This window comes from Puntigrus tetrazona, chromosome 3 (genome assembly GCF_018831695.1).
Source record: "Puntigrus tetrazona isolate hp1 chromosome 3, ASM1883169v1, whole genome shotgun sequence".
Classification (NCBI taxonomy): domain Eukaryota; kingdom Metazoa; phylum Chordata; class Actinopteri; order Cypriniformes; family Cyprinidae; genus Puntigrus; species Puntigrus tetrazona.
The window spans coordinates 18,015,693-18,035,466 of NC_056701.1; the positions used below are offsets into that span (position 1 = coordinate 18,015,693).

General features: G+C 38.0%; 2 protein-coding genes across 4 annotated transcripts in view; both read left to right on the forward strand.

Annotated features, from left to right (window-relative positions):
* The window catches only part of pde4a (phosphodiesterase 4A, cAMP-specific), a 45,911-nt gene extending 35,471 nt beyond the window's left edge, over positions 1–10,440 (forward strand). For both annotated transcript variants that reach the window (XM_043235392.1, XM_043235393.1), the window contains 9 exons: positions 2,561–2,654; positions 2,828–2,991; positions 3,119–3,217; positions 4,423–4,587; positions 4,719–4,818; positions 5,824–5,978; positions 6,075–6,197; positions 6,315–6,497; positions 6,596–10,440. In XM_043235392.1, coding sequence (XP_043091327.1) covers positions 2,561–2,654; positions 2,828–2,991; positions 3,119–3,217; positions 4,423–4,587; positions 4,719–4,818; positions 5,824–5,978; positions 6,075–6,197; positions 6,315–6,497; positions 6,596–7,090 — 1,578 coding nt within the window. In that variant the 3' untranslated portion in view covers positions 7,091–10,440. The remainder of the gene's footprint in view (positions 1–2,560; positions 2,655–2,827; positions 2,992–3,118; positions 3,218–4,422; positions 4,588–4,718; positions 4,819–5,823; positions 5,979–6,074; positions 6,198–6,314; positions 6,498–6,595) is intronic.
* Positions 10,441–17,019: 6,579 nt separating this feature from the next.
* dnase1 (deoxyribonuclease I) lies at positions 17,020–19,670 on the forward strand. Of its 2 annotated transcripts, none has more exons than XM_043231724.1 (9): positions 17,020–17,146; positions 17,350–17,488; positions 17,556–17,644; positions 17,722–17,808; positions 17,927–18,039; positions 18,845–18,957; positions 19,093–19,247; positions 19,327–19,420; positions 19,523–19,670. In XM_043231724.1, the coding sequence occupies exons 2-9, from the start codon at positions 17,351–17,353 to the stop codon at positions 19,568–19,570; spliced, it is 837 nt and encodes a 278-aa protein (XP_043087659.1). In that variant the 5' UTR covers positions 17,020–17,146; position 17,350; the 3' UTR covers positions 19,571–19,670. The 2 variants fall into 2 exon arrangements, with proteins under 2 accessions (XP_043087659.1, XP_043087668.1); XM_043231733.1 differs by having other exon boundaries at positions 17,028–17,135.
* The last annotated feature ends 104 nt before the right edge of the window (positions 19,671–19,774 follow it).

Sequence of the window (19,774 nt, forward strand, 5' to 3'; positions counted from 1 at the left end):
TTCTGGAACAGACTACATGTGATAAGACTGATATTTGTTGCATGTTCGGTGTGTCCAAATTTGTCTCTATATCTCAAGTGCGATTTTAAACCCGAGCTCTGAACTTATTGACTTGGTTAGTGTCACTTTGAGAGGCTGGGAGAAAATGGCTGCCGTCGTAGCTCTTGGCTTATGTTGTTTCTGTGCCTAGATATGGACTGAACCTGTACAGTGGGCTTGTGTCTCAGGATGCCTCAACCCTTTCTTGCCACCTCCTCTCTCCTTCCCTTAAGCCTTCTCTCCTGCTCTGTCTCAGGCTGTTCTGGGAACTAGCTTCATCTGATCTAAATTTGGTAGTGTAGGACCAGCTTTTTTTCTGCACAAATCCTATATATAAGGCTTATGTACTGTTAGGAGGTTTGACATTGTGTAGAAGAGTCATTTGTGCCCCAGTGTTTTTAATTCTATCTGGCAACAAACATTAATCCTTAACCTTGATTATGGGCTAAACTTAAGGTTTGCTGTTGCCTGATACCATTAAAAACGTCAGGACACAATCAGTGACTCCCATATTTTAACATCTTGGGCTAGGATGCTTTCTCTGGTTAATTATTGAATGACAAATATGTTGATTTGTATAGTAATATATAGACATTATCCCATTAAAATGAATAAGCATTTTTTGAAATCATTTAATTAACTAGTTGCTTAATAAAATGCCTATAATCAACATATCAGCTGTTTATTAGTACGTATAAATTAAATTGTACATCCCTAATCCTACCAATACCTAAACTTAACACTAACCTTTGCAAAACAACTGCAAATTAGGAGTTTATTGAGGCAAAGTCATAGTTACTAGTTTGATAATCACTAGAACCGGACCTTAAAATAAAGTGTGATCATACTTTTAATTATTAGTGTTTAAAGTGGTTTATTAAACATTTCAGTGTCTATACATTTACTTTTAAAGCTTTGAATGTAAATAAATAGGCTGTTGCCATTTTTTGCTTATACCTTATCAAACGTAGCCATCAAACTCAGTCTTGGTAAATAAAGGCACAGATACTATCAGACTCCATAGTAACACATATTTGTATTAATTTGGTCTGATTTCCTTTCCACATGATCTGGTATCATCTTGGTCCTCCAGAGGATGCATGCTTAAAACAGTTGGCACTCTGAATGTTTTAATAATGACTCAGCACAGTACAAACAGAGCCTTGGTACAGTATGTAATATGCACTTGCACAGGAAAGAGGATTTTGTAATAAAGCTTTATATAAACTCACAGCTAGACTGTGTGAGATAGATAGACATTGTGTATTGATCCCTGAGGGAAAATTCAGGAAGATTCAGGTTCACAGTGAGTGGGTTGATAGCTGTGACAGAAAATTGACTTGGACTTAGTTAAAAATTAAACTTAACATTGATTGTTATTTCTCCTGTTGTGTTGTTGATTAGAAATTGTGCATTATTTGTGCCTTTAAACTAGTTATATTCAGATGATTTAACAACAACGATGATGCATGTGTTATAAAGGCATTTGCATACGTCTGATACACACACATCCATGTAATATAGGAAGGGAATTACGTGCAGACCACGATAGAGAATGAATAGAAACACAATCAATGGAAAAATATGACTGCAGAGGGTGATTATATAGCATTAGAAAAATAGAGAGAATGTGGAGGACGGAGATAAAGAGAGACAGGAAACGAAAATGAGGGCTTAAAGAGAGAGATAAAGACAGAATGGAGGATAGCAGGAGATGGAGAGTGATACAGAGAGTGTTGACCTTGGAGGAGGTCAGAGACAGACACCTGCCTACTCTCTCAGATTGTCACCCAACCCATCGCCTCGCTCCCATCATGCTGCAGGAGGGACTGTGAGGAGGCAGTTGCTAAGGAAACCTGCTGGTTTCCATGGAGATTGTAATGTGTGAAGGACCAGTCAGTGGGACAGACCAGGGGTCTTATCGGAGTCGTGCTGTGTGACTGTGTACTTGTCTTGCGTTATCTGCTGAAGTTGCACAATTTCAGTCATTTAAGGCACATATTTGTTGTAATTTTGTTACAAAGACCTTTCTCCTTCTATTTCTTAGAGCAATGGTTTGCAGAGATTTAAGGAGACCGCTCCACAATGCTCTCCCCTGATGACCATCACTTAATTAGATTTTAATTAAAGACAAGCCCTTCCTCTAACCACACAATGTTGCAGATTCAACATTAGAAATGCCTTAGGTTTATTTGCATTTACAATATCTGCACACTGTATTAGCACAAACTGCATATGACCTTGCAGTACCACATACCATGCTGCCATTCAGACATTTTCAATATATGTCTTATGCCTATCTGCAAAAGCAAAAGCATCTAAATAAAGTATGTTTTAAAGAGACAGATTACCCCAAATGTTTTTTGGGATGAACTATCCACTTAATCCTGTTTATAATAAAAGTTTCTGCTCAGATAGACTGAATTTTGTATTTTGTACTGCCTTATTACCATCTGTGTATTTATCACTCTACCTTTTTTCCTGTCTGTCTTTTCCCATCTTTCCCTTTTCTGATCTCTAGTTCAAGAGGATGTTAAACAGGGAACTGTCTCATCTGTCTGAGATGAGCCGCTCGGGGAATCAGGTGTCTGAATACATCTCCACTACCTTCCTAGGTGAGTGAGTCTGTACATCTCAGCCTTGCTTCTATTTTCAGAAGCGCAGAACCTGAATTTCAACATTGCAGTATGTTATACTGGAGTACATTCGCTGCTCTGAAACACTTGATGCTTGCTGATTTGAAATTAGCTGTTATCTGATAAAGGTATATGCATTGGTTGTGTCTCAGACAAACAGAATGAGGTGGAGATCCCCTCACCTACACTCCGGGAGCGTGAAAAACCAATGTCTCACATCAGCGGTGTCAAGAAGCTTACACATAGCTCGAGCCTCACTAGTGCAGCCCTGCCCCGCTTCGGGGTCAAAACCGAGCAGGAGGACGCACTGGCCAGGGTACAGGCGCAATGCACGCATACTAACTTAACTAACTGAACTTTTACAACACCCAATTCTCCACCATTAATACTAGTTATTGGTATGAAAATGTTAATTTGTCAAATGGATTCTTTGTTTTTTTCAGGAGCTGAATGACTTAAACAAGTGGGGCCTTAATATCTTCCGTGTGGCTGAGTACTCCAATAACAGACCTCTAAGTTGCATCATGTTTGCTATCTTCCAGGTGTGTAGTCCCTGTTTGTTTATCCTTTTTTTAATAAACTTTCCTGTGTTGTTCTGTATTTTTGAAAAAAGATTTAGATGCAAAAAGATCTGCGTGATTTTGTTTGATTTCTATGCTAGGGGTGGGTAAAAATATAGATTTTCCTATTGTCTCAACTTTTAATAGTATCAGTTCTTAATATCCCCAAATCAATCTTTTACTCAGTGCCTATTTTTTATTGGCTGTGTGGAAATTTCTTTGGACTTTCTGTCCTGCACATGCCACTGTGTTCCGCTGAACTCACTCAATTAGTTCATTTTTAAAATGGATATTTTCTTAAAGCTGCGGTCGGCAACTTTTTTGTGTTCAAAATGTATATAATAAAAGAGTACACCATGAATCCATTTTCCAAACTGTGTTTTTGGCTTGTCCTGAATCACTTGGGTGCACCTATAATGAGTGTTTATTTAGACTGGTTCGGGAACCACTGCGGAGTAGCTCAGTACCTGCGTGTTTCATCGCTGACATTAACAGATAGAAGTAGCTCCGGCTACAATGTTCTTCTGCAAGATGCAAGCAGTTCTGTTTATTAACCGTTAGAGTGTATAAAGTTATAGACTGCAGCTTTAATATTTCAAGTCAGAATTTTCCCTGTATTAATATTCCTGCTGAGTTGTCAACGTAAGTTTGCAGTCTGTTTAGAATGTGATACAACAAAGCATTAGAATTGAATTTTCTTAATACTGCATATAAGCATAACTGACATTACAAGTGAAATATTTCAGCTGAACAGAATTAAATCAGACTTAAGGCATGTTCACACTGAGGAAGTTCACTATAAAGATAACAACAAAGATATATATATTTTTCTGCAGATCGATTTAGTTCTACAATCATTCTAAGTATTAAAGAATAGCAGGGTCCACAACTAACAATATGGGCACAGAGAAACAATATTGGCTGAATCACTTTTAGAGGGATTTTTTCAGGCTGATGAACAATAAAAACAATGACACCCAATCTGAATCAATCGTGCAATAACAAGCTTAAAAAAATTCAAAGTGACAGACGAGCGTGCACTTAGAATAAACAGATGATATTGGACGCTAATATCATTATCTTAATAATTATTGTTGTTGGTGTGAAAGAGGAGTCAAACCGATTCATCATTTATATTGACCAATGATCATTTGTTTTCTCTCTTTGTGTTCTGTAATGCGTTAAAGGAAAGGGATCTATTAAAGACATTTCGGATCCCAGTGGATACGTTTATCACTTATGTGATGACACTGGAAGACCACTACCATGCCAACGTGGCCTATCACAACAGCCTGCATGCCGCTGATGTCACGCAGTCAACACATGTGCTGCTCTCCACACCGGCACTGGACGTGAGTATATGCCAACACTGGATAGCCAGCGCCCATTCAGAAGCAAAAAGTTTCATTATCTGAAATCAGATTTCAAAATCAGTACTGACACTTTATATAATGACCATCATACTATGGCATCTTCCCACCAGGCCGTTTTTACTGATCTTGAAATCCTGGCTGCGTTGTTTGCTGCTGCCATTCATGATGTAGACCACCCTGGAGTTTCCAACCAGTTCCTCATCAACACCAGTAAGTTTACATTGTAAAAATAATGATGATGATGTCCTCTAAAAATTGGTTTACAGCATCTCAAAATCATAGGCCTCAACAATAAGATTGTATTCTGCTTTTATACCACAAAATAATTTTTTTAACACACATATGAACATATGAATCGTGATTCTATCTTCTGCTGATTCACATTGAGTCACGACATTGAAAAATTGATTTTCTTGTGTTTTAACATTTTAACTTTGTTGTACTATCAAAAGTTATTGACATGAAAAGGACTCGTGCTGATGGACACAAACGAAGTGCCAGCACAAATGCCTTTCAGAACTGTGCAATCCTGAACTCTCTTGCACAGCTTATTAAGCTTAAATAGTCAAATACACACCTAATTATTTCCAAACGCACATTGTTTGGAGAACATAGTTTATTGTCCCATATGTGAACATAAACAGTTTGGAGCAAATTAGATGTAACAGTATATTAGATCTGTGCATCTGTTCTTAAAGTATAAGCAGTCTAAACTTTACACTGATGTTAAAGCAACACTATGTAACGTTTTCTGTGTATATGAGTGAGTATATCATGGATTCATCTTCCAAATCTCCTTTTTGTCTAAACGTAAATCACTACAGTACACAAGAGCTTATTTTCGGACTATTGTAGCCTGGTTGGGGTCGTCACCGCTGCGGAGTAACACATACCTGCGTGAATTGCCATAGACAAAAACTTAAAGACGTGGCTCTGGTTGGAATGTTTATTAACCACCAGAGTATCAAAAGTTACATAGTGTTGCTTCAGTAAAATAAATAAAGCAGTCAATCAATCTGAATTGAATTGTGAGGTATCAATATCTAGGTTTTCCATGGTATGTGATAACAACAGTTATGAGGGAAGATACTGCTATTAAATTTTATATTGCGAAATATATGGGCAAAATCAGCAACAGTATCCTCACTTATCTGTGTAAAGGACCTGTAAAGACCATGAAATCCACTGATTGCCTGTCCTTGTTCTTTTTTGCAGACTCGGAACTGGCATTAATGTACAACGATGAGTCTGTACTGGAGAACCACCACCTGGCTGTAGGTTTCAAGCTTCTGCATGAGGAGAACTGTGACATCTTTCAGAATCTCACCAAACGCCAACGGCAGAGTCTGCGCAAGCTGGTCATCGACATGGTTAGACCCTGATTTCACCACACTGAACCTCAATTTTTTTGTATTCCTAAAGGGGTCAAAATTATTAATGAACACTTCAATTCCTTGTCCTCTCAGGTTCTGGCAACAGACATGTCAAAACATATGAGCTTGCTGGCAGATCTAAAGACAATGGTTGAGACCAAGAAAGTGACAAGTTCAGGCGTGCTGATGCTGGACCATTATAATGACCGGATACAGGTGTGTGTCATGCAAAAAACAGTTCAAAACGTACAGACATAAGTCCGTGAATGCAGACTAGAAAAAAAGACATACTACTTAGTCACAAGTGTGTACTGCATGTGTGTGTGTGTGCAGGTCCTGAGGAACATGGTGCACTGTGCTGACCTTAGTAACCCAACCAAGCCCCTGGCAGTGTACAGGCAGTGGACTGAGCGTATTATGGAGGAGTTCTTCCGGCAGGGTGATAAAGAGCGAGAGCGTGGGATGGAAATCAGCCCCATGTGTGACAAACACACTGCGTCCGTGGAAAAGAGTCAGGTACACAGATAAACACCCACACAGATATACATTCTCAACCTTCTCTGACATAAGCTGCTCCTTAATGCTGTCTCTACATGTTGGGTTCCCTTTTTCAGGTGGGATTTATTGATTATATCGTACATCCCCTTTGGGAGACCTGGGGGGACCTGGTCCACCCTGATGCTCAGGAAATTTTGGACACCCTTGAGGACAACCGGGACTGGTACCAAAGCACCATTCCCCAGAGCCCATCGCCACCACCGGACGGCCCAGATAATGAGCTTGAATCCTGCACGAACAAATTCCAGTTTGAGCTCACCCTGGAAGGAGAACCAGGACAGGTTGGCGCTCCCAGTCATAACCACATAGACAGCCATGGTCAAGAGGCAAAGAAAGAAGACGGGGAGGCAGATGAAGCTGAGGAGGACGAGATAGAGGAAAAAATGGAGGACGGCGAGGAGGTGACAGAGGTAGTGGTCGAGAGGTCGGGGCGGAGGCGACTGCAGGTTCAGTCAGTAGTCGAGGAGGAAGACGAAAGACAGTCTGACGAGAGCCCAGTGGAGGAGACGGAGGAGGAGGAGAAGTCATCCTCTCCTATCGATGACACGTAATACTCGAGACTCAAGGAACAGCTGTCTGGCCCAGAGGGCTAAGTAGGGGCCATCCTTCAAAAAACTCTGTCCCTATTACGTTCACATAGGACTCTTCTGTTTCTGCTAGCTAGACCATGAACAGAATAAGTCTTGTGTACCAATCCAATAAGACATTTGATTTTATGTTTCAAAAAGGGAACTAAATAATATTGATATCAGAGAAGTATTTAACACAGCAACTGTAGATTTTGAGTGCAAGCTGGAGTCCGTCCAGCAGCAGCGAGGGTGAGGTTTGACAGAAAAACAAGAAAAATTGCGGTGGGGTTTGTAAAGGGCCATTACGTCAGTGTAGCACTCTGGAATTTCTACACATACGCATACACACATCCACAGACGCACATGAATTCTGACTTAAAATAACGGTACCACACAGTACATGCAAACACACGGCTGTGTGTCTGTGTATGTGATCAGGGGGCTTGGATCTGAAAGGAATCTCTTTGGGAAAAAGCCATCATAAAAAGGAGCATCAGTGTCAATAATCAGTTTTTAAAGCATTCTAACAGGGACTTGAATCCTCAGAATTCACAAGCTGAGTGAAATCTGAGAGACTCTTTTTTCAATTTCTGTCATAGATTGAACACAGTTGCATCTGTTGGGAGAAAATAAGATAACGTCTGCTGTCCAGAAGACTGTGGAGGGATGAGTACATCGGAAATGATTTGTTAGCGGGTCCCACCCCCTCTTACCCTTTACCCAGGAGTGCTACCAGTGCAAGATGGCCGTGTGCCTTTCTGAACCACCAGCTTCAACTCTGGAGCTGTTGTGAAGCAATGCATCGTGGGACAGGAGTGTCTGCTTTTGTCTTCATTTTTGATTGTCTCTTTCTCTTTTTAAGCAATCTATCTCCATCCAATATGGTTTGTGCCGGCATGGAGCATTTGCGTTGTCTTTGTGATAGTTCCTGCTCTCATCTGTCAGTCTTCCTCGGTAGCTTTCAAGCCAACCGAGCATGTAGGGCCTTCATTAGATTTATCACCGTCACTGCTTACGGACTGCCCTCACTTTTCATGTGAATAATTAATGATAGTCACTTTCTGAGGATAAGCCATGTGACGCTTTGAAACATATGTTTTGGCTTCTTTTTGTTTTGTTATATCCATTCCTGCCAAATTTGTAAAAGCAGCAGTCTCCTCAATTGCAGCACACATTCGCACAAACTCCGTCACCTTCACCCACTCACGCTGGTAATGCATTCTCTACACCACAACACACTAAATTGTGTTTTGCCAAAGGAATGAGTACTTAACTGGGAACCTGGAGGAGCCTCGAATGGTGGCTAGAATAAAGCATAGAGAGAGAAGTCGAGGCATATCTGAAAAAGAAAGACGGTAGTGGTTAGATGTTGGAAAGACATGCAGCCATATTGAGTTTGATGCTTCTTTGCCTTAATGTCAACTGCAGGGTTTCTACCTGGCACTTTGTGGAATAATAAGATGTTGGCATTAGATCCCGGATCATTTGTTTCATGTCTTATGTATGCCTAGCTAACTGTCTGTGAATGCGCAATAGCTCCATCTAGAGGTGTAGGGTTTTTCTGCATGGCAAAGTGACTATAGCGGAGTACAGACAGAGAAAGCAGATCATACCATTAAAGGAAACTGTTGCTGTAATGTGTTTCGTGTCCAGCATCTTTTTAGTGGTGTCTATTTGACTTTTCACCAACTTTTAAAGGGAGACAGAGAGAGATAGAATGAGAGTGAATGAGAGTGAGTTCTCAGGTTGATGTTAGGTTTGCAATATTGCCTCTCTCATCTCTCAGAATTAGTTTTTTTGGGGGGTTTGGTTTAAGTTCAGTTAATATGAACCAATTGTTGCTATATTGTGGGACAGCGTTTGTAAGCATCCCTCTTGAAATAAGATGGCAAGCTAGTTTCTGCTGGTCAGTAGCTTAGCTTTACACAAGCCTGTGCCTGCCAGAGCAGTAAATCGAGGTCATGTGTGATAACTGTACTTGTCTGCAACAGGATAAGAGGATGTCACAGTGTAAGTTATTTTAGTTGGTGGACCACAGGAGGAAAGGCAGAGGTTGCACGATCGGTTTGGTCGAACTGATGACATTCCCATATACATTTGCCTGTCTTACCTTAAAATTGCTTTGTTGTGTGGCTTTTCGTTAATGTTGTGAGCACTACGCTAACAAATAATATTTGCCATTTTAACACGACACTGTAGCAATTGTTTCTTATTAAGAAATTATTAAAATTAATTCCTTGCTGCCATTCTTTTTGGATATCAAAAGGAAAAAACAAGTGTTTTCTTTGAACAGTTTGTGTACAGTTTTTATTTTTGTATCATTCTGGTTTGATGGTTTGGAAATCAAAAAACTACTATCTAATATAAATAGTAGACGAATCACTGCTTGTTTTGTATATACTGTAATGTTGAATTGTAAATTTGAGATCTCTCAGAATCAGTCACTGTCACAATGAATCACTTTTAGTTGTACTGAACTGTAGTTGAATTGTGGACTTTCATAAGCACCCTCCACCTTCCCCTTTCTTTCTCCTGTCATCTCCCTGCCATTCATTTGGGGGATTTTAGTCAACCTCCCACCACCTTTAAATGTGAATATTTGAACTGTATTGGAAAACAGACTAATCATCCGTTGTTTCTAAAACTTGTCTTTACCAGCACTTTATTTTTTTCTGTAGGAAGTTGACGTGAGATGGCTGATATCAGGGGGAATGGCATGGAGTGTTGTATAGCATGGCACAGGGTAAGCACTTTAAATGGCTCGGTCCAAACGTTGTCTCTTTGGTCCTCAATGCCATTTTCTGCTAAAGCACTGAGCAACATCAGCTACTCTGTGTCAGTAATCTGCACTGTAATGGCTTTTAATAGGGGGTTTTAAATACTTCTGTGAGGTTAATGACCAAGAGACAGTCAGAAAGATGACGTGGCTTAATCAGAGAACAGTTTTTCTTTGTACTTTGAAGTCATGCCTCATGAGACTCTCCAATGAAATTATTCTCTGGGCTTTAAATAATATGTTACTTGTTCACAAGTTATGGTAATAATATAAATGAAAAAGAAAACACAGGAAAATGATTGTAATATTTGTACATTATATTGCTGTAATGTGTATAATGTGTCCAAGTTATTTTATATTATATTATTTTTATGAAAGGTTTTCCTCTGAGAGAACTAAGTTGTCATTTTGTGAATAAAATGCATTTAATAAGCAAACAGCTATATATAAAAAAACAAATATATAAATATATACCAGTATATTTTTTCTTTCACTGTTCAGTACTGTAAAGTGTGTTGAAAATACAAATAAAGGATGATTTTTCTAATAAATGCAATATCTGTATTTTAGATTTTTTTCCCATCAGGCTGATATCTGTGTATGATCACTACACACCTCGTGACAGCTGACACAAAATATTTTGCAGTTAATATATGGAGTTTATCTTACTTTTTTTTTGTAATTTAAAATATATGTATATAAACACTTCATATATAGATTTACAGTAAGTGACACTTTACTGGCCCCTACACTCTGACTATGTAAAGTAAAGTAAAGTTTGTTTTTGTAATTTAAAAATTTTAGTAACTTTATATATATATAATAATTATATATATTTTTTCCTCCAAATAAAACAATTTCTATATAAGCAGAAAATATTAATGCAACTGTAAGTGTAATAGCATATATATCTTAACTGGAATTACTCTCTCTCTCTCTCTCTCTCTCTCTCTCTCTCTCTCTCTCTATATATATATATATATATATATATATATATATATATATATATATATATATACTGTATGTTATAATGTCTTATTGCACTTGTTACAACAAAGTAACTATACAAGTAACTGATGTAAAGAATAACATCCAGTATTTTCTCATGTGGTAAATCTCTCACCTGCATGTAGACCTCCTCTTTTCTACTTTGACCCTTTGTTTAAAGTTATAATAGTTGGAGTTTGTTATGGTCATTTGGAAATTCAGTTAATAGCCTAGTTTTCTGCCACAGCATTTGTCAAAGTTTACTAGCTACTGACCTGAAACTTTGAGTAAAGTGTTCTCATATCTAAAGGAACAGAAAACATTATAAATTTAAAACCTTACAAATATTCCTCATGTTGATCTTATTGATTTTCTTTTATAAATAACACCACTTTGTTTGTATACATCTATATCAGTGTCATCTCCTTCACTCTGGGACAGAGGATTGTCTTTTGGCCTTTTTTGCCTCCTCTTAAATTTTTTGGGGGGTTTTTTGTTTGTTTGTTTTGTGCATGCTTTTCCCACAGGGGGGCATAAGTATATTTGAAAAGAGAAAGCAAAAATAAATCAATTGCGTAATGTCATATTAAGTAGTTTTTGCGAGAGTAAAAAGCACACAAACTCTTGTGGACTTTTTAACCTAGACATTCTTTATGCTTCTAACCCAACTGGACAGAAACGTTATCAGGGATTAAACAATAAACAATACCGTTAAACAATAATATGTAGTCTCACTTCATAGATTATCCCACAACTCCCTTTTTAACAAAGTGGAAACAATAAAAGTAACACATAACTGGCATTTTGCTCAGTTATAACACAGTTTGCATCTTTTCTAATGATGAACACTGCCTGAAAACAATTCACCTCAGTTTACTACAGGTTATGGAAAACATATTACTAGAAATAGCACTTTTTCTACCCCCCTGTCTCTCTCTCTCTTTCTCTCTCTTTTGTCCTCGAAGGCTACAAAAAATGACTATAAATCAAGCCATTTCAGTTTCACAACTGCCCTCCCAAATCTAGTTCTGATTCCTTGGGATTGGCAGGAACTATATGAGATGTCATTTGTGTCAATGCGAAATTGTCAGTCAACTGGGAACCAGCCATTGTGACACAACCACTCTCCTTTGTATCAATAGGAATGACAAAATGACCACCACAGTTCCTGACATTGACTTTTGATCTGTGACCCACACCTGATCACCAGGTGATGGCTCATGCAGGTCGTGTACACTATGACGTTTATGACGCTTCTTTTCTCTTGTTCACGAGAATGTACAGTGATGCCATCAGGTAACGAAGGGTCCAGCAACCTAGGAAGAGTTGGTACAGTGGTACGAAGAAGAAGTCCCATCAGCAGCTAGGCCTGGCTGTACCCATTGTGCAAAAGAGTTGACCTGTATGATAGTAAAGAATGGTAAGAATCTTTTTGAGAAGGATTTTCACAGTCTGTACAGCTTTCTCAGCCTCTCCATTGCTGCATCGGTTCTTTGAACTGCTGGTGACATGTTTGAATCCTTAAGTAGCTGCAAACTCAGAGAAAGTACTGGAGGAGAATTGCTCACTAAAGTCTCTGGAATGCTGTGACGTGCAAAGATAGATTTCAGGAGCATGGTGACATGGTGAGTAATGGAATTTTCCACCTCAATGTACTGTAAATAGTAATCCACAACTAAAACATGTGTTTTTTTTCTTTCAAGACAAACAGATCCATACCCAGCTTTTGGCAGGACCTCTCAGGAAACTCTGTTGGGATCAGTGGTTCAGTGTGGTTAGTGCACTCTTTGATACAAGCATGATGTTGGTGTTTTCCAACTGAGCCCAGTCCATACGATAATACATCTGCTGATACTTTCATTGGTTTATTTGCATCATACAGGGCCAGCACTGGTGCAGATGACAAGTCTTTTTTCAAGGGTGCTTCCCCCAGAACCAACAGTTTTTCTTGGACAGAAGATCCCTGATTGGTTTATCTAAGGTGACTATGCAATGCCAAAAGGCAGACGACTGAAGTAATTCCACCCAAATGGTGAGATGAAAGTTGTGAGTCCAAGGGGCTGCTGAACAGAGAGAAGAATGTATTTCTCCCTTCGCACTGACTCATTGAGCTTTGTTAAGTCAACACAGACTTGTGGGTCACCAGACTTTTTAGGCACTACAACAATGCCTGCACACCACTCTGTGGGTTCTTCAACCCTTATAACCCCCAGGTGCTTGATGTATCGCAGTTAATTTTTAACTTTAGGCATGAGTTGAAGAGAGATGCATTGTGGAGTTTTGAGCAATAATGAAACCGTCCCTGGGCTCAGTTTAATAGTGTACAGTCCTAGCCCACTGCACAACTTTGAATAGAGTTCCTGCGAAGTATGAATGGTTCAACAACGCGTGTTCCAAGACCCAGTTTGGTGATGGCTTCTGCCAACCCATATTTTACCAATAAACTGACGGAGATGGATTTCTGGATTAATAAAATTAAGCATAAAACATTGCTTGTTAAGCTGCAAATTATAAAGGTGAAGAGATGCTCTAAAAGGCTCTAAAATTACAGCAATTAGAGCTAAAAGATCTTGACCTGAAAAACTGGCCTGTGCCTAAGGTGCAGTCACGTCCTCCTTCTGATTGCTCCTGTTCTTCAGAATTTGAATAATGCTGGTGCAGATGTTCACTGAGTTAGTAAGAATACAAACCATTTAGAGAGAGCATGGCAAGGTAAATTTATGTTGTCTCATTTGAACGAAATACTTTGTAGGAAAAGTAACAGGAACTTCTTGACCAAAATTATCTCATTTCTAATTGTAAGGCTTGGAAACAAGTTGACTCAACCAAAAGTTTACAGCTTTAGTTTACACATTATGTGATGTAAATAGTCACTACTGTTATCCCCGGCAGCGAATATCAGTGGTTTCTCCTGGATGGTACAGTGTCTTATTCATCTGAACCAGAAAGAAAGTCAGTGGAGATTTTGAGAGACATTGGGTTCCCTGCATGATCTGTATCTGCAATCAGATGTATGAACCAGTCCAGTGAGACTTGGAGTTTGCTCTCATTTACCAGTTGAAGAAGTAGATGTTATTCTGGGTAACAATCTTGTCAGTGGAGATAGTTTTCCATGCTTGGTATTAGTTAGAGAATTGAACAAAAGCATTTCAGGTTTTTGTACCTGAACACCTAAAGCATTTTTTCAATTTTTATTTTTTTCTATTTATTTATTTCAAACAATTTGACTGTATTTATATATATTTTTCTTTCTCTTTTCTCTATAGATATTTGTGAGCATTTGACTGATTCTTCTCACACAGGACATACAATGCTCACAATATGCATTTAAAGAAAAGTGATAAAGTGCAATTTTAAAGGAACAGTCAGCTCATTATGTAATGTATTTACAATACTTTCCAGCATCACCGGGGGCACCCCTTAGCCTGGCGCCATATGCTTAAGCCCATGTAAGCCTGTCCATTAATACAGCCCAGCCCGTGAAGGCTTTATCTTTATATACTGGTAGCAGCTACCACCAGCGCCACCCTGGCCTCCAGTGTCACCGATACTGGCCTAGAGAACTATTGTCTTTTCAACACCACCCTTCTTGGACACCTGCACTCTCGCAGATCCAGGGTAACCACCCTTCCTCCCCGGGATGAAGTCTGGCATGAAGTGCTCCTTCCCGGAGGGGGGAAGACTCTCAAGGGTCGTCCAGGTTCTGCAATCTCCCTCGCTTACATACTACCTGCACGGTGACCTAATTTCCTGATCATTCACACCTACTGCTTGTCCCATTCATCATCAGCACCTCAATTTAAGCACACACCTCATCTCTCCTCTTTATTTGGTCTCATTCATTTAAGGTGTACTCCTATCTTGTACTCTGGCAATTATATCCAGAGTTTGACTCCAGTGATCTCCTCCATTGTGTCTTCCCTTCTTTGTGTGACCTGTTTTGTTTGAAACCATTATCTGGATACTTACCTACTTGACGTGGTGTGTGATTGCTGCTCTTCAGGTCCTCCGTCCGAAATCTCCTGCATCTGCGATCAAGGAAAGTCTGATTTACATTTTTCAATCTTCACAATAAATTATTCTTGCCTGTCATTACCATCTATTTGCGCATATGTCAATAAACGCTTGTTTGCATTGTCAGACCCTTACGAAAATGAACTGTGGTTTTGTTATAGATAAAGTGTATTAACCAGGGTTTATCTGCAACTTTATGATTTTTAAAAAGATGTGTAAAAAACACTAGTCATCTGTACGTACTTTGGTGGATGCATTTTTCACCTCTGTATGGTGCCATTGAGTCTGTACTTCAATTCATTCATCTAAAGGTAATATGTGGCAGAGACTTCTCTTGATCAGTATCCATTTAGTAGCCGTTTTTTGCACTTCAAACCGATATTCAAATTTTAAGATGGACTAGGTAACTTCTGCGGCTGACTTCAATTTTAGGGGCTATGTCTGCACACATTGGTTGTGGTAATCATATAATGGGTAAGGTAAAAGGTTTTTTTTTTATAACTGCTGTATATTTGTTAGGTCACTGTTCAAATGTTAATAATATATTTAATGATATTAAACCATTATAATCTGACCACATAGTTTTATAAGCCTATGGTAAAACAAACCAAGAAAAGTAATCATGATAAATAGAGAACACAACAGCACTCAGAAAGTTTGTCCAATAACTGTTGTATTATTATTATTGTTGTAAATAAACTTTTTTATACAGATTCAATCTAGTTTTTCAGTGTAGTCCACTATGGTCACAGAATACAGTGATCACCAGAAGCAGACAGTAGAGAAAGTACATTTACTCAAGTATTGTACTTAAGTACACTTTTTGAGTATCAAATTTTTAGTTGTATTAGTTTTATATTTTTTCTGGAAACATATTACTTTAATTTACAAATTTAATTTTCACTACATTTGAAACACAAATATTGTACTTTTCTATCAAGGTCCTCAAAGTAGAAAGTCAGTTTCTATGTAGCAGCTTTAAAGACAGTGGGCGATTTTTTTTTTGATACAGACTAGATACTGATGGACAACCTATCAGTAATAAAGGATCACCTAAGACAAAATTTTTAAACATCTCCTCTGTGCAGTTCATGCATCTATGGCCATACTTAGAAAGTATTTTTCAGTTTTGTGAAGATTAAAGACTGTTTTTTTTAAACGTCTTCTTCTATTTAATATTCCTATTCCTCCTATTAATAAGCTCTTTATTACACATATATTACAAAGTAGTCAGCGTATTCAGTAAGTTGCTTTAGAGGCATGAGGTATTGCAAGTATAACATACAACAATGCAACAATATGAAACTATGCATTGACCGGACATTTACTCATAATACTCAGATACTTTTAAAATCAAGTACCTTTATATGTCACTTAAGTAAATTTTTGTGTTTACAACTTTCACTTGTAATGGAGTAATATTTGATCAGTAATATCTATACTTTGTGTACTTTGTCCGCCTCTGGTGATTACAGAAACAGACTATAAAGATTAACCCGAATTTATATTTGTAAACACTGTTCAACATATCTGTGGACTTGAATGTACATACAATGTACGTACAACATACAAACTTTTTGTTTGTTTTTAATTTCTAAATAAATAAATAGGCTACTATAGGCCTATTTTCGTCATCCAACTAATTAACATTGCACAAGAGAATAACAACATGAAATGCAAAAATAGTATACAAACAAAATTCAAATACAGTACTGGTATCTGCTGTGTATTTGAATTGCACACATGTACTGTAGCGCCCTCTGTTGCACTGAAGCTGAATGTTTAAGGGAGTGGGTAAAGCTAACAGGGAGTCTAAAATTACAGAGTAGATAAGGTATGACACAAATTTTTTATAGGTTTTCAGCACAAAATCTTTACAAATAAGTGAATGATATATGATAAAGCTATCGTACTAGTGTGGCACTGCTCTCTCCCTGTAGTTCAGCAAGTTCAAAACAAAACCTGCTCTACTGAGCTGCAATAGCAAGCTACAAAATAAATATCTTAATATGTCTAACCACCCTGTTTAAAGTTGCAATGTCTTATCGCCCATCTGTTCATTTCCCACGGAAAAAGTGAGCAAGAGGCTGGTGTCTTTGCACAAGAGTGGTAAATAAGCTCTCCAGAATATGTGATACCACTTTTATTCCCTGAGAGAGCGCCTTGCTATAGAGTATACAAAGACTTAGTTGTGCGAAAAAGCTTTCTCCCTGTTCTCACAGCATAAGCGAAAGCAGAGCTCAGAAGCAGGTACATTTCAGGTACTATTTTCACTGCGCAAAACTGATGAATGTTGATTTTATATATATGCATATATATATATATATATAATTTTTCTTTCTCTCTTCTTCTTTTCATCAGTCTTTTTATGTATTTACCCTTTCACCTGTATTACTTTGTCTACTTTTAAATCTGTCTCAGGTGTGACTACTAATTAATATGTCCTCTATATCTCTAAATACAGCATGAAGATTATTACTACTATAGGTCTCCTCCTGGTATCTGTCCACCTTGGACACTCTTTTTTGATTGGAGCCTTCAACATCAAATCCTTTGGGGATTCAAAAGCATCTAATGCCACCCTTCTTGACATCATTACCAAAGTGAGTGACTTCCAAACCTTAAAAACACTTGCACACTCTGATTTGGTAACTGTATTGTGTTTGTTAGGTGGTACACCGCTATGACATTGTACTCATCCAAGAAGTGAGAGACAGTGATCTCACTGCAACGAATAAACTGATGCAAAGTGTGAATGGGTAAGGTGTCCTAAACGACTAAGAGTCACTGTATTTATTTGTATACATGAATTAATAAATATTTATTTCATTATCAGAGGTTCCTCTCCATACGAATATCAGCACATTGTAAGTGAGCCCTTGGGTAGGAACACTTATAAAGAGAGATATCTCTTTATTTACAGGTAAGATTTAGTCCATATCATATAAGCTTTTATGTATCTGTGTGTGTGTGTGTGTGTGTGTGTGTGTGTGTGTATCAAATTCAAGTTCATATCAAATTAATGATTACACTTTCAACAGACGTCAGACGGTGTCCGTTGCAAAAAGCTTCCAGTATGATGATGGATGTGAATCCTGTGGGACTGATACTTTCAACAGAGAACCCTTTGTTGTGATGTTCTCCTGTAATACAGGTGGAGGTCTAAGTACACTTTGAGAATGTAATACAGTAGCAATACAGTCAGGATGCACTGTTCAGAAAAGGCCTTTCATCCAAAATCATTTGTAGTTTTAAATTCAGAGACAGCTCCCCTGAAATTAAAAGTCATGCTACAGGTCACAATGGCAATTAAAGAGATTTTCAGTTCCTGGGTGACCAGATTTAGGGTTGGATATACCATATCATTCAAAAGTTTGAAGTCATTAAGAATAGTTTTTTCTGAACTGTTTTTTTCCAGCAAAGAAGCATTATTGATTTATACAAATTTATCAAGAGTTATTACTTAATTTTAGTTATTAATTCTTCAAAAGATTTCCATTTAAAATAAATGCAATTCCTTTTAACTTTCTACGGATGAAAGAACAAAAATATTAAACATTGCAGCTGTTTTCAACATTAATTCGATCGGAGTGATACTTTGTATAAATTTAAACGCACTATCACAGGAAAAACAAATTATTATTGAAAATATATTAAAATACAAAATAGTTATTTTAACACATATTGCTGTTTTTACTGTCTTTTTGATCACATGAATGCAGCCTTGGTGAGCAAAAGAGACTTCTTTTTAACCTTCTTCTTCTTTAAAACCTACAGACTCCAAACGTGAATAGTAATGTATTGTATTTGTAATGTAATAAAAAATACAATTACTATATTTATATTATTCTTTATCAATGATTTAGCAGGGTTAGAATTTCTATTCCCTTCTTATTGAGCTGATTTTATATTTTTGCTCAGAATACTGAGCACTAACAGATACAGTATCTTTTCTATAGCGGTCCGGGAATTTGCCCTCATTCCTCAGCATACATCCCCAGAGGTCGCTGTGAAGGAAATTGATGCTCTGCATGATGTCGTCTTGGATACTAGACAACGTCTGAACACAAATGTAACTATGCCGTTGCATGATGTACTGTATGAACTATTTATGAACATTTCAGTCTAATTTAGATTTTTCTGAACATCACCATGCTAATATACAACGTGATTTGGAGGATTTGTGTCAATTTCAATTTTGCTTCAGAACATCATGCTTTTGGGAGACTTCAATGCTGGCTGTAGCTATGTTTCAAATTCAGACTGGTCCAAAATACGCCTCCGCACCGACCAAAGTTACACCTGGCTCATCCCTGATAGTGCAGACACGACCGTCACAAACACAAACTGCCCTTATGACAGGTAGGAAGACATCACAGCCTCTTTAGCTGGATAAGATAAACCCGTGTTATGAAATGATTAATAATATTCTTGATAAAAGGATTGTGGCCACCTCCGACATGATGGAAGGAGTGTCTGCTGGATCAGCGCAGATCTTTGACTTCATGCAAGCCCATGGACTAAGCCAGAGTTGGGTAAGGATAGGTTTCTTTACGTTAGGCCTAAGAAGCTCTCTGGAGAGTTGGGTTATTGCTGAGTGTATTCTTCTATCTGAAGCATTCATGTCTCTCTCGCAGGCCCTGGCAGTGAGCGATCACTTTCCAGTTGAGGTCAAGCTCCTGTGAAAAACATCAAGGTTGTTCCTTCTCAGCAGACATACACTGCAATGCTAATGCTTAACGTGTAGTGCTGTCTTAAAATTAAAGATGATAATGGTAATATCAATATATAGCTATGAGAAATACATGATTGAATGTGAAATACAACTCCCTATCATTATTGTTCATGCAGTTTTATTACCTGAACACTAAAACATATGGTGTAGAAAC

Coding starts and splice junctions, on each gene's coding strand:
- dnase1 (XM_043231724.1), top strand. CDS start 17,351: ATGAAGATTATTACTACTATAGGTCTCCTCCTGGTATCTGTCCACCTT. Junction 18,040..18,844: donor GATGTTCTCCTGTAATACAG/GTGGAGGTCTAA, acceptor TCTTTTCTATAG/CGGTCCGGGAATTTGCCCTC. Junction 19,421..19,522: donor ATGGACTAAGCCAGAGTTGG/GTAAGGATAGGT, acceptor TCTCTCTCGCAG/GCCCTGGCAGTGAGCGATCA.